The sequence below is a fragment of the Anguilla anguilla genome, chromosome 2 (assembly GCF_013347855.1).
Source record: "Anguilla anguilla isolate fAngAng1 chromosome 2, fAngAng1.pri, whole genome shotgun sequence".
NCBI lineage: Eukaryota > Metazoa > Chordata > Actinopteri > Anguilliformes > Anguillidae > Anguilla > Anguilla anguilla.
Window position 1 is genome coordinate 29,336,243 of NC_049202.1, and position 13,573 is coordinate 29,349,815.

General features: G+C 38.7%; 1 protein-coding gene across 1 annotated transcript in view; it reads left to right on the forward strand.

The window, feature by feature from the left end:
* Positions 1–8,548, forward strand: part of LOC118221619 (neuroblast differentiation-associated protein AHNAK-like) — a 28,897-nt gene extending 20,349 nt beyond the window's left edge. Inside the window, exon 6 of the mRNA XM_035406849.1 lies at positions 19–8,548. Coding sequence (XP_035262740.1) covers positions 19–5,583 — 5,565 coding nt within the window. The 3' untranslated portion in view covers positions 5,584–8,548. The remainder of the gene's footprint in view (positions 1–18) is intronic.
* Positions 8,549–13,573: the final 5,025 nt, after the last annotated feature.

Sequence of the window (13,573 nt, forward strand, 5' to 3'; positions counted from 1 at the left end):
TTGTTTTCTGTTTCATAGATGCTTGAGGATTCTTACTCCAGACTTTTCCACAGCAAAGTACAGAGATTCCTGAACAGAGAACCATTTGTATGTGATGCGGCAAAAACATCAGCTGTTAAAATTGGTGACCTGAACAGCCAGCTTCTTGTCCAAGGGACAAGACTACATTTGGATGGACCAAGCTTTAAGAGTGACATTGCAGGCCCTTCTCAAAATTTGTCCAATATGATTGCGCAAACACCTCAAGTAGATATTGATGCTAAATGGTCAGGCCCAAAGATACAAGACACAAAAGCTCTGGAAGATTCCAGTTTCAGTGTACCAGACTTCAGCAAAAGCTGCCCAATGCCACCTATGGGATTATCTTCAAAACTGAAAGAACCAGATTTGGAGGACAATGTAAAGTGCCTTGAAGTTAATCTCTCGGGTCCTAATTCAGAATCTTCAGACATGGACCTAAATATGAAAATTGACAGTATTAAAGGAGGTGACAATGTCTCTGGTATTGACATGTTAGATGACAGCACACATCGTCCTGAACTTGACCTGAAAGCAACAGATGTTGACCTCAAATCACCCTCTAAGAAATGTACATATCAAACATTACCTAAATTTGGAATGTCTGGGCCAAATGTAAAAGGGCCAGAAATGGACATTGATGGAGATCAGGAAACACCAGGGTTAAATTGCTCATCTCCTAAGATCCTAAAGGAAAACAATACTCCACAGTTTGGTGTGGATTTACCCAAAGCTGATTTCAACAGCCCTAAACTAGATATGAAAACATCAGATCTTGAAATGGGTGCCCCATCAGCGAAATTCACCATGCCAAAATTGAATCTGTCAGGGCCCAAAGTCAGAGGACCAGATTTTGATATTGATGCAGGCCTGAAAACACCTGATCTGAGTCTCAAACCTCATAAAATTAAAGGAGGAATTAAAGCTCCAGACATAGGTTTGAACTTACCCAGAGATGACATCAAAGGCTCTAAATTTCACATGAAAATACCAGACGTTGACCTGAAAACTCCCTCTCGACAATTTAAACTTCCAACATTGCCTAAATTTGGAATCTCTGGACCTAAATTGAAACGTACAGAAGTGGACATTGATACGGATCTGAAAACGCCAGATATGAATTTCTCGGTTCCTAAGATCAAAGGAGAAACGATTGCCCCTGAGTTTGGTGTGGATTTACCCAAAGCTGATTTGAACAGCCCAAAACTAGGTACAAAAACACCACATCTTGACATCAATGCCCCATCAGGGAAATTCGCCATGCCTAAATTTAGTCTGTCAGGGCCCAAAGTGAAAGGACCAGAATTTGGCATTGATACAGGCCTGAAAACACCTGATCTGAATCTCAAAGCTCCTAAGCTTAAAGGAGGAGTTAGAGCTCCTGACATAGGTTTGAATTTACCTAGTGCTGACGTGAAAGGCACTGGACTTAATATGCATGTACCAGATATTGATCTGAAATCACCCTCTCGTCATTTTAAATCTCCAACATTACCAAACTTTGGAATCTCTGGACCTAAATTGAAACATCCAGAAATGGATATTCATGGAGATCTGGAAACACCAGACATGAATCTTTCACCTCCGACAATCAAAGGAGAAATGAATGTCCCTGAGTTGGGTGCGGATCTACCCAATGCTGATTTCAACATTTCTAAGCTAGATATGAAAACACCAGATCTTGCCATTAATGCCCCATCAGGAAAATTTGCCATACCTAAATTTAGTCTGTCAGGGCCCAAAGTGAAAGGACCAGATTTTGGTATTGATGCAGGCCTGAAAACTCCTGACCTGAATCTCAAAGCTCCTAAGATTAAAGGAGGAATTAAAGCTCCTGACATAGGTTTGAATTTACCTAATGCTGACATTAAAGGCACTGGGCTTAATGTGGATGTGCCAAATGTTAATCTGAAGTCTCCCTCTCAAAAATTTAAATTTCCAACATTACCTAAATTCGGAATATCTGGACCTAAATTGAAACATCCAGAAATGGACATTCATGGAGATCTGGAAACACCAGACATGAATCTTTCACCTCGTACAATCAAAGGAGAAATGAATGTCCCTGAGTTGGGTGCGGATCTACCCAATGCTGATTTCAACATTCCTAAGCTAGATATGAAAACACCAGATCTTGCCATTAATGCCCCATCAGGAAAATTTGCCATACCTAAATTTAGTCTGTCAGGGCCCAAAGTGAAAGGACCAGATTTTGGTATTGATGCAGGCCTGAAAACTCCTGATCTAAATCTCAAAGCTCCTAAGATTAAGGGAGGAATTAAAGCTCCTGACATAGGTTTGAATTTACCTAATGCTGACATTAAAGGCACTGGGCTTAATGTGGATGTGCCAAATGTTAATCTGAAGTCTCCCTCTCAAAAATTTAAATTTCCAACATTACCTAAATTCGGAATATCTGGACCTAAATTGAAACATCCAGAAATGGACATTCATGGAGATCTGGAAACACCAGACATGAATCTTTCACCTCGTACAATCAAAGGAGAAATGAATGTCCCTCAGTTGGGTGCAGATCTACCCAATGCTGATTTCAACATTCCTAAGCTAGATATGAAAACACCAGATCTTTCCATTAATGCCCCATCAGGAAAATTTGCCATACCTAAATTTAGTCTGTCAGGGCCCAAAGTGAAAGGACCAGATTTTGGTATTGATGCAGGCCTGAAAACTCCTGACCTGAATCTTAAAGCTCCGAAGATTAAAGGAGGAATTAAAGCTCCTGACATAGGTTTGAATTTACCTAATGCTGACATTAAAGGCACTGGACTTAATATGAATGTACCAGATATTGATCTGAAGTCTCCCTCTCAAAAATTTAAATTTCCAACATTACCTAAATTCGGAATATCTGGACCTAAATTGAAACATCCAGAAATGGACATTCATGGAGATCTGGAAACACCAGACATGAATCTTTCACCTCCTATAATCAAAGGAGAAATGAATGTCCCTCAGTTGGGTGCGGATCTACCCAATGCTGATTTCAACATTCCTAAGCTAGATATGAAAACACCAGATCTTGCCATTAATGCCCCATCAGGAAAATTTGCCATACCTAAATTTAGTCTGTCAGGGCCCAAAGTGAAAGGACCAGATTTTGGTATTGATGCAGGCCTGAAAACTCCTGACCTGAATCTCAAAGCTCCTAAGCTTAAAGGAGGAATTAAAGCTCCTGACATAGGTTTGAATTTACCTAATGCTGACATTAAAGGCACTGGACTTAATGTGGATGTGCCAAATGTTAATCTGAAGTCTCCCTCTCAAAAATTTAAATTTCCAACATTGCCTAAATTCGGAACCTCTGGACCTAAAGTGAATTGTCCAGAGGTGGACATTGATGGAGATCTAGAAACACCTAATTTCAATCTCTCAGCTCCTAAGATCAAAGGAAAAATAAGTGCTCCTGATTTGGGTGTGGATTTACCCAAAGCTAATTTCAAGAGCCCTAAACTAGATATGAAAACATCAGATCTTGACATTGGTACCCCATCAGCAAAATTCACCATGCCAAAATTGAATCTGTCAGGGCCCAAAGTCAAAGGACCAGATTTTGATATTGATGCAGGCTTGAAAACACCTGATCTGAATCTCAAAGCTCATAAAATTAAAGGAGGAATTAAAGCTCCAGACGTAGGTTTGAACTTACCCAGTGATGACATCAAAGGCTCTAAATTTCATCTGAAAATACCAGATGTTGACCTGAAAACTCCCTCTCGACAATTTAAATTTCCAACGTTGCCTAAATTTGGAATCTCTGGACCTAAATTGAAACATACGGAACTTGACATTGATGCAGATCTGAAAACACCAGATTTGAATCTCTCGGCTCCTAAGATCAAAGGAGAAATGAATGCCCCTGAGTTGGCTGTGAATTTACCCAAAGCTGATTTGAACAGCCCAAAACTAGGTACAAAAACACCACATCTTGCCATTAATGGCCCATCAGGGAAATTCACCATGCCTAAATTTAGTCTGTCAGGACCCAAAGTGAAAGGACCAGAATTTGGCATTGATACAGGAATGAAAACACCTGATCTGAATCTCAAAGCTCCTAAGCTTAAAGGAGGAGTTAGAGCTCCTGACATAGGTTTGAATTTACCTAGTGCTGACGTGAAAGGCACTGGACTTAATATGAATGTACCAGATATTGATCTGAAATCACCCTCTCGTCATTTTAAATCTCCAACATTACCAAAATTTGGAATCTCTGGACCAAAAGTGAAACGTCCTGAAATGGACATTCGTGGAGATCTGGAAACACCAGACTTAAATCTTTCAGCTCCCAAGATGAAAGGAAAAATCAGTGCTTCTGAGTTTGGTGCGGATCTACCCAAAGCTGATTTCAACATTCCTAAGCGAGGAATGAAAATGCCAGATCTTGACCTTGATGCCCCATCAGGGAAATTCACCATGCCCAAATTTAGTCCATCAGGGCCCAAAGTGAAAGGGCCAGATTTTGACATTGATACAAGCCTGAAAACACCTGATCTGAGTCTCAAAGCTCCTAAGTTTAAAGGAGGAATTAGAGCTCCTGACATAGGTTTGAATTTACCTAGTGCTGACATGAAAGGCACTGGACTTAATATGGATGTACCAGATTTTGATCTGAAATCACCCTCTCTTCAATTTAAATCTCCAACATTACCAAACTTTGGAATCTCTGGACCTAAAGCAAAACGTCCTGAAATGGATATTCGTAAAGATCTAGAAACACCAGACTTAGATCTTTCAGCTCCTAAGATAAAAGGAAAAATCAATGCTCCTAAGTTTCAAATCAATGCCTCTGAGTTTGGTGCAGATCTACCCAAAGCCGATTTCAACATTCCTAAACTAGGAATGAAAATGCCAGATCTTGACATTGATGCCCCATCAAAGAAATTCACCATGCCCAAATTTAGTCCGTCAGGGCCCAAAGTGAAAGGGCCAGATTTTGGCATTGATACAAGCTTGAAAACACCTGATCCGAATCTCACAGCTCCTAAAATTAAAGGGAGAATCAAAACTCCAGAGGTAGACGTTGATTTACCCAATGGTGACATGAAAGGCTGTGAACCTGACCTCAAATCATCAAATTTTGACTTGAAATCACACATGATTAAAGGTGAAATCAGTTCCCCTGATGTAATTCAAAGTTTACCACAAACGGATATCAGAGAGTCGTTGAATTTGAATACACCACATCTTGATCTTGATGCTCTCTCAGGAAAATTGAATGTGCCAACACAAAAGAGACCTAAATATGGACCCACTGAATTAAATATGAATAGACAACAACTTGATATTGATGCATCCTCAAAAATGAAGAGTGCAATCAATACTTCTGACAAATCTGACAAATCACCCAAAGCTAATCTCAAAGGTCAAGTAGATATCCCCAAACCTAATCTGAAAAATCCCAGTGTTGTTGAGTATGCCGATTTACCAAAAGGGAAAGGATATAACTCGCCTAGTACTAATATCATGTGTACTCCAGATATTGACCTTGAAGTGCCTGGGGGCACATTAAAAAGGTCAAAGGTAAAGTTGCAAAAAACCTTCCTTTAAATGCAAAGGAATGACTTTACACTAAGCATAAACAGAAAGAGCAGCCCCATTTTGACTTTAATAATCCCAAGAGAAATGTAGGATTCCCTCATTTTCTTGTTGATCTAAAATGAACTAGATGTTTTTTTGTGAACTGTGTATGCAAAGATTTTAGTACATGACCAAGTAATCATTAACATGAAGATAGTGAGACTACTAGAAAAATACATAGCGCTAATACCATATTCAGCAACACTCGGATAATGCGTTCTCCCCAAAAGTTTTCTTCTCCCGAATTTGACCAATATTATTCGGATTCTGATCTGTTTTCCCATCTCTTTGATGCAAGTTGCTCAGAAGTCAGTACCAAGTTTCTCAATTAGAAACACAATGGCAGAGAGACAGCAATTGAGACTTTCCTTTAACACTAGATAGGCCAAAGAGAAGCCATTGCGCTTTGGGGACTTTATAATTAAAATTACTCCCAATGCCATAAATGCGATATCCTCCTCCTTCTATGACTTTCCTAAATATTTAGGCTTTAAATAACTGTGTTTTTAAAATGAGAAAAAATCGACTAAGTAAAGAAATACTGGCCGTCTGTGCCATTTTCTTCACAAACCCCTCCCCACCAGACAATAGAGAAGTGCTCTTACCCAGGTGCGAACATGTTGTGAACTCTGGGCCCGCTATTCAACAATTGAATGACCAGTGCTTTCAAAATAATTTCCCAATAAAGCACTATCAAGACAAATTTTGCACATACGATCACAAAAAATTCATTGACTGCAATTGTGATGAATTTGATAAAGCCTTTATGAATACTTGTGGATGCTGTAGTTATAGAAACGATAGGCTTAGAACGCCGTGGAGATAACGCCACAACATTGTTTTGAGTTTTCACTGAAACTGAGACTTTAAATAAACTAAATAGAATATCTACACAACTGCATGAAATATTTGAGATTTTTGTGCGTGCGTTTCCGGGAAACCACCAAAGCTACGCGTTCTCTGTTGAATTGAGGAGGGCGACAGTGCATAGAAAGCACATTTCCAGGAGAAGGGAGGGAGAAGTTTGCTGAATGACCAAAGAAATTACCTAAAATTAAAATTATTATAAATTTAAAAATGTATTTAACTACTTTTCTATTTTGTGTTTTGTCATGCACATTTTAGGGCTTTTCTCAGTGTTCCTGTAATATACATTTTCCCTTAGCCTATATAACAAAACCGGTATAATTTAGAAATATAAACACTGAAATCAGTTTCATGATCTTTATGAAATTCGGTCGCTGCTGGTGCAGAAATCGATGCTATAATGCTTAGTGGTAGTTGGCTACATAATAAAAAAAAGTGACCTTTTCAGAGTTAAAACATTACAGAAACAGGTTGTTGGCTAATGACACACCCAGTCATTGTGTGAAGCATTTAGACTGTGTCCTTCAGGTAGGGGTGATGGGGTTCATGCAGTTCATACTGTGCAGTTCATAGTAAGGATGAGGAACTTTTTTTTTATTTTTAAAAACATTTACCTATGTTTGAAGCTTGATTTGACTGTCTGTTTACTTAAGTGTTATAATAGCCTGTTATGGCTATATAACCATAGGTCCATGTTTGTTAAACACAGCTTTAAAAAGCAATTATAGTGATTATAATGGTAATAATTCAATACAGCTTCCGTGTTAAACTCCACCCACTTCTGGTTCACGGCACACCCACTTCTGGTTTTGATCCGAATACAAATACAAATTTTTTTTTGGTTGAACAAATACAGATACAAATACAAAGAGTGGAGTCTCCCTCCATCCCTAATGGCTATGGATAGCTGCTGTTTTATGAGAATTGTACTTTATCTGACCTGTATTTGTATTTGTTCCAGTGACCTTCGGTATGCACTTATTGTGCGTTGCTTTGGATAAAAGCATATGCCAAATAAAATCTAATGTAATGTAACGTAGCAGATATGGCAAGAAAACTGTACATATTGTAATACTGTATACTGTAAAACTGTAAATACGGAATACTGTAAAACCATACAATGAAAAGGAAAAGGGAAAAAAAGAGAATATCTCTGACTACATGTGCCTTTTATTTTATTTGGCAAAACAATAAAATTATGTCTCAGGCTTCAAATATGACTTTAGCCACTAGATGTAACTATGCATGGTCTCAAGACTGCACAAGGGTGTGCACTTTTCATAAAGTAAAAATTTAAGAAATAGTGAATTGTTGGTTATGTAAATAAAATTTGTTTAGCAATGTAAAATAGGGGAGTAAAGGGATAGTGAAAACATAACACAAAAGAGGTTTACCTTCCATAGTCCAAGGACGCAGGCTAGCCTTGTAAATAAAGAAAATCCATTTATATTTGAATAACTTACTGACCTATAGCATGGTTATCACACAGACTGTCACAACAATTTTGTTATGTCTGACCAACATTATGATCTTTGTTCTTGGATGTATTTTCATTTTGTGAATCCTTTTATTATCTTCCCATAGGATTTATCACACATGCTGTGACATCTGATTGCCTACATTTTGTCATTACATCAATGTTTCATGTTTCATGTCATCTCCTCGTCTAAGGTGTGGTTTATTGATGTGAATTATCCATTTGCATGATTTACAAACCAACACAAATGATTTGGATTGCATATAGATTGCACTGCATAGCAATTGTCATTCTGCAATATGTGATAAACTTTGTATTGATTTAGAACCGCCCTTTTCTGTATTTATATGTATGTAACTGCCGTATGTACAATATATTATGTAATTTGCCTCCATGTAATTTAATAGTATATGTATAACATCAACAATTTGACCAATGGTTTTGTTTCCCATCTGGTGATGATGGCCACTGTATATAAACAAGCAATTGCTGCACTGCCAATAAGCACTGAAGAAAGCATGTGACTGAAACATTTTGTGCTCACTTTTTTCTTCACTATGTAATCCAATATATTTTAAAGAGAAAAAAAAATGTGTGTGTATGTTATTGTTTCCACAAATCACTCTTATTCAATTAACAAATTGCTGTAGTTGCACACACCAGTGCTATATACTCATAGTTTAGGTTACAGTAAGACAATCAATATGCTGATACAAGTGTCATTCATTAACTGAACAAAAATAAAAACCAAACAAAATTAACTAAAATGTCAGAGCATGTAAACGATTGTGCTAATTCAGTAATTTAGTCGTCAGCCTGAAATCCAGGAACTAAAGCCGCTTTTCCACCGTAGGGCCGAACCGTTACCAGGGCCACTCTGCGCCGTTCCACGTATCTAGTGAGGACAGCAAGTGACGCGGTGGATCAGCGACGGAGTCCCATTGTGAATGTAATATGCGCCGGTTGTTGTCGTCGCTTCCCATACTGTTTTGTTTTTGTTATGTTATGTTTCGTTGGCTGACGAAACGGACGAGGATTCTGTGTATTTTGTTCTGTTTTTGGTTTTTCTTTTTATCGTATCCTCCACTGACCATCACTGTTGCATGCATTCAAAAACTACTAACTAACGCTTACATTACAGTGTGAAATATCCACATTAGCTATATAATACCACTAACCTATTTAAAGACACTCAATCCAAAAATAATGTGTATAACCGAAATATTTTGAGCAGTAATACTTACATAGCAATGATAACATTTTATCTGTGTTCAGACAGAGACAGTAAATCAGCGAGTTCAATCTGTTTTGCTCCAGAAAACGATGTCAGATAGGTCTATCAGCAAATATACGGCTCAGCTATGCCCAGAAGTCCTCAGTAATAATAGTATTTTCCAAGAAATTACGAAAAAATTGTTAACAACGTTTTGTTAGGTGCAGTGTCTTAATGCGTTAGTGAATGCGATGATAAGAAACTTTTCGGTTACGCTGACATAAAACGCTATTCCAAAAGCAAAATTAGACATGTTATACATCGTTAGAAAGCTTATAGGCCTACTCTCACCTACTGAATAAATGAATTGTCAATCAAGCCAGACTGTACTCAAAATGGCGACAACGCCGTAAACAATATGTGTGGTATTATGCACAGCTATTTTGAATGTACGCAGGCATCACAAATGCGCGAAATATATTTAATAAACGTCCATCCAAGACAATATATGACCACTCGGTCTCAAAAGGGACATCTCTATGCGTAAAACCAATGGTAAAGTTATGTATTTATTCAATATTTAGTCCCAGATATTGACTATAGAATGACATGGTATCATTTTTTAAAACTTTGTCCTGTTTATTTCGTTATTCAGTGAGCAGCGCTTTCACTGCTGTATATCTTATGGCTATTGTCAGGTTCATCTTCTTGCTATGAGGAATTGACATTTTTATTTATATTAGCTTTTCCACCAACCTAGGTTACGGAAGAGGACATGAAGAGACCGTATGCGGAGTCACAAAACTGACGTAATGTGAAACCAATCAGTGAATACGTCATTAAGCCTGCCCACCCGAACAGTTCTGCTGCACTGAGCACGGTTGTCTAACCGTGCCAAAAATATTGTGCTGGGCACGGTCTGTAATCATTCCCCGCCAAACCGTTTCCAGGTGGAAACACCATTGGAACCGTTCCTCTCCGTGCTCAGAACCGTTCGGCCCTGCAGTGGAAATGGGGCTTAATACACCCCTCTTTGCCCACACCTGATATGGAGAAATAAATGTGAATACATTTAAGAAAAAATAGGATCTGTACTTTCCCTTGATTTTCTATTTGATTTGGTATGTAAAAAATATGTTGAGGATACCTGAAGTTTTTAACTTTGACCCTAAATCTACTGATTGTACTAAAACCATATATATTGATATTACATGTAATGTTATTAATATATGAATATCAGAACATTGCATTTGAATGTAGCATTAGACAGGGGTAGGCTATCCACAGTGCTCTCTCCTACTGGTATCTCAAATTGTAATCCTGTAATCCAACTGAAATAAGAACATCCACTGCAGTACAGAAAAAAAACACAGGAAACTATGTAGCTGAGGATACAATTATTACACCTTAAGAATCCAAAACAAATATTTTCAATACTTCTACTAATTATTATCGGTTTTTTATCACGGTATTACCCTATAAATCACAAGTGGGCATTCCTAATTCTGGCTGGCAACCTCACCCTTTAAAAAGTATTGTATTACTACGGAAACCACATTGAACAACACTATTTCTACTTATAGCCCTTGGAGTGGACTTGAGATCTTATGGTTGTAATACTATTCTTGATGAACCCCTGGGCTTTAGAAAAGTCAGGAGTGCGAGAAATAGTCTGCTGGGGCCCAAACTGAAGTCCTGTATTGAAGCATGACGCGTATTAATCATATGGGAAATTTCAGAGACAGCACAGATTATATGAGAAACAGACAGGTATGGCTTGAATATTTTGAGTGTGAGTGTCAATGGACAGGCTCTGGCCGTCAAATGGCAAGCAATGGATCAGGAATTGTATACTCTATACATATAGAAACTCATGGAGTAGTCTTAATTGTATCTAAAAAGAAAGTGAACAACTTCCTGAAACAGAATGGCACTAAGACTGCCTATAAAAAGTGTAGTTATTATCTGCAGAGTGGGGTGTGTATGCGCGTGTAGTTTTGATTAGCTGGTTGTTGGTGCATATGCGTGTACAGTTTGGAGTGGCTGGCTGTTGTGTCTAAACATAACAATATTATAGCAAAATGTTGTGTCTATAATATGTCTTGCTCTTGTTGTTGGATCTTGCTCTTGCTTGAATGCTTGTGCCTGAGACACACTTCTTGTTAGTGGTACAGAGAGTGGAAGGAGTCTGGTGGAGTTTGGAACAGTTTGTTACAGGATACAGGATATTTTGCTTTCATTTGTGTGTTTGATATTAGTTCGCGTTTTTAAAACCCATGAGTTAAAACGATTATGCGCCTAAGGTGATAATATCTGTTGCGGTTATGGGACAGGGAGGGAACTGGCAAGCACTTCGCTAGCAAACTAGCCGGGTAGCTCATTTGGCCTCCTACTTGCTGAGGAGAGGTTTTTTGTGGTTGTTCGTCCTCCCAGGGGCAAAATATAACTCTCTTTAGATAGTTTGCATTTATTGTCACGTATTGATAACATTAGCAGTAGTTTCTTACAATCTGATTCCAGATATATTTTGGTTGTTTTTGTCCTGAGATATAAATATAATATTAAAGAGTACAAGGGTTCCTTCAGTTTGCCAGATATGCAATTCACCATTTGGCTGTTCTCAGTCATAGGAAGCTCAGCCAGCATAGCCTGGAGATAAGACAGAGTAGGAACTGGGGGATTACATCTGAGGTGTGAATGTGTGTGTCTGCGTGTGTCATAGGTATGTCCATGCCCCTACCCCCTTCTCTTTCTCACTAGTTAAAATATGCAGCTTTCTTTGAGTTAAGTCAATTTTTGGGCAACTACTGCAGGAAAGAAGACGTTTGTAACAGTTGGAAGTGAGCATCTGAGTCCTGCATCTAGGTCTGACGGTAATCTCTGGTTCTTTTTGAATATTCTGCTGTCTTTTGGTTTTTGCATTTTGGATTACTTTGAGACAAATAAACTGTGGTGGTATTTGCTTTCATTAATTTCTTGTGTGACTGCCCATGTCTGTAACCTTTGTTAATTATTTTAAGGTTGTCTGTAGATTAGACATGAATATTTTGTGTAACTTAATTAATTTCTTAACTTTCATCTGGTTGTGAGTTGTACATTTTGATAATGGTTGATCCAACAGTTTGCTCAGCCTATCAACGAATATGGCAATAAATAATTGATAATTGATATCTTTGATAATAATAACCTAATTAAATCAAATAAATATATTTAACATGTTGGGTAAGTGAGGGGTTTTAACAGTTGATGCACTTGTGTTCGGTATTCAGAGTGCCGGATGTCAAACAAGGGTGTTAACGGTTAAACCTGTTGGGTTCAAAAAAATATTATTATTTCAACGAATCCTCACCTTGCTGACAAGTTATTGCTATTTAATAATCACTATTTAGTAAAGGTTATGTCAATTGATTATAACCCAATTGATTCCACACCTGGTCATTCTTTTTCACTAATTAAACTTTTAATGTTAGATAGTTAAACAAAAAAAATTTGCTCTCTGGATTCTGCTGTCAGTTGGCTGGAACCACCTTTTTTAGGTTGTGGTCTTAGTGTCTCCATCTGAGCAGTAACTTACTGTAGACATAGGGAGATATATGGGGTAAAAATGTGGCCAAAGCTGTGTGAGGGCTACAGGATGATTGCACATCTGGGAAGTGATTTCCAGGGGTTCATTTGCCACTGTTGCTGGTTCATTGAGCACCTCAACAGTAAGATCCTTGAACATGAGGTCGAGCTTGGTGGACTCCACAGTTTGCAATTGGAAGAGTTACAGGAACTGAGCAGCATGTCTTTTAAGGAACTGGTGTGCCACAGCTGGGAAGGGGGAAGAGCAGGCAGGGCGAGAAAGTTGGGTGACAGCAGAGCTCAAGCGCAGAAAAGGGTGTGCACACCACACAGAGGCGGAATCTCCAGAAGTTGTGGTGAGAGGTCTGGAGCGTGCGGATAACCTCCTGGCCAGAATCGGGAGGGATCCAGTCATCATGGTTCATGTAGGAGACAATGACAAATCTGCAAGACAAATCTATGGAGTTAGGTTAAATGATTAGGAGCAGAACCTCTATGGTAGTCATCTCTGGAATTCCACCGGCACCACGTGCAAGCAGAGGGAAGCAAAGGATTATTTGGAGGTTTAACACGTGGCTACAAACCTCATATAGGAAAGAGGGGTACAGGTCTATGGGGCACTGGGACTCTTTTTGGGACAGGGATGACTTGTACAAGTGTGATGGGCTGCACCTGAACCAGAGTGGTGCTGCTGCACTGGGCCAGCGTATACTTAGGGTAACACGTGATTATTAGGGACTTGGGGGGAAAGGAGGTAATAGGAGAATTTTATCTGAGCAGGATACTGTGGGAAGTGGAGTCCCACAGGGATTAGTGCTAGGACCACTGCTCTTCCTTAT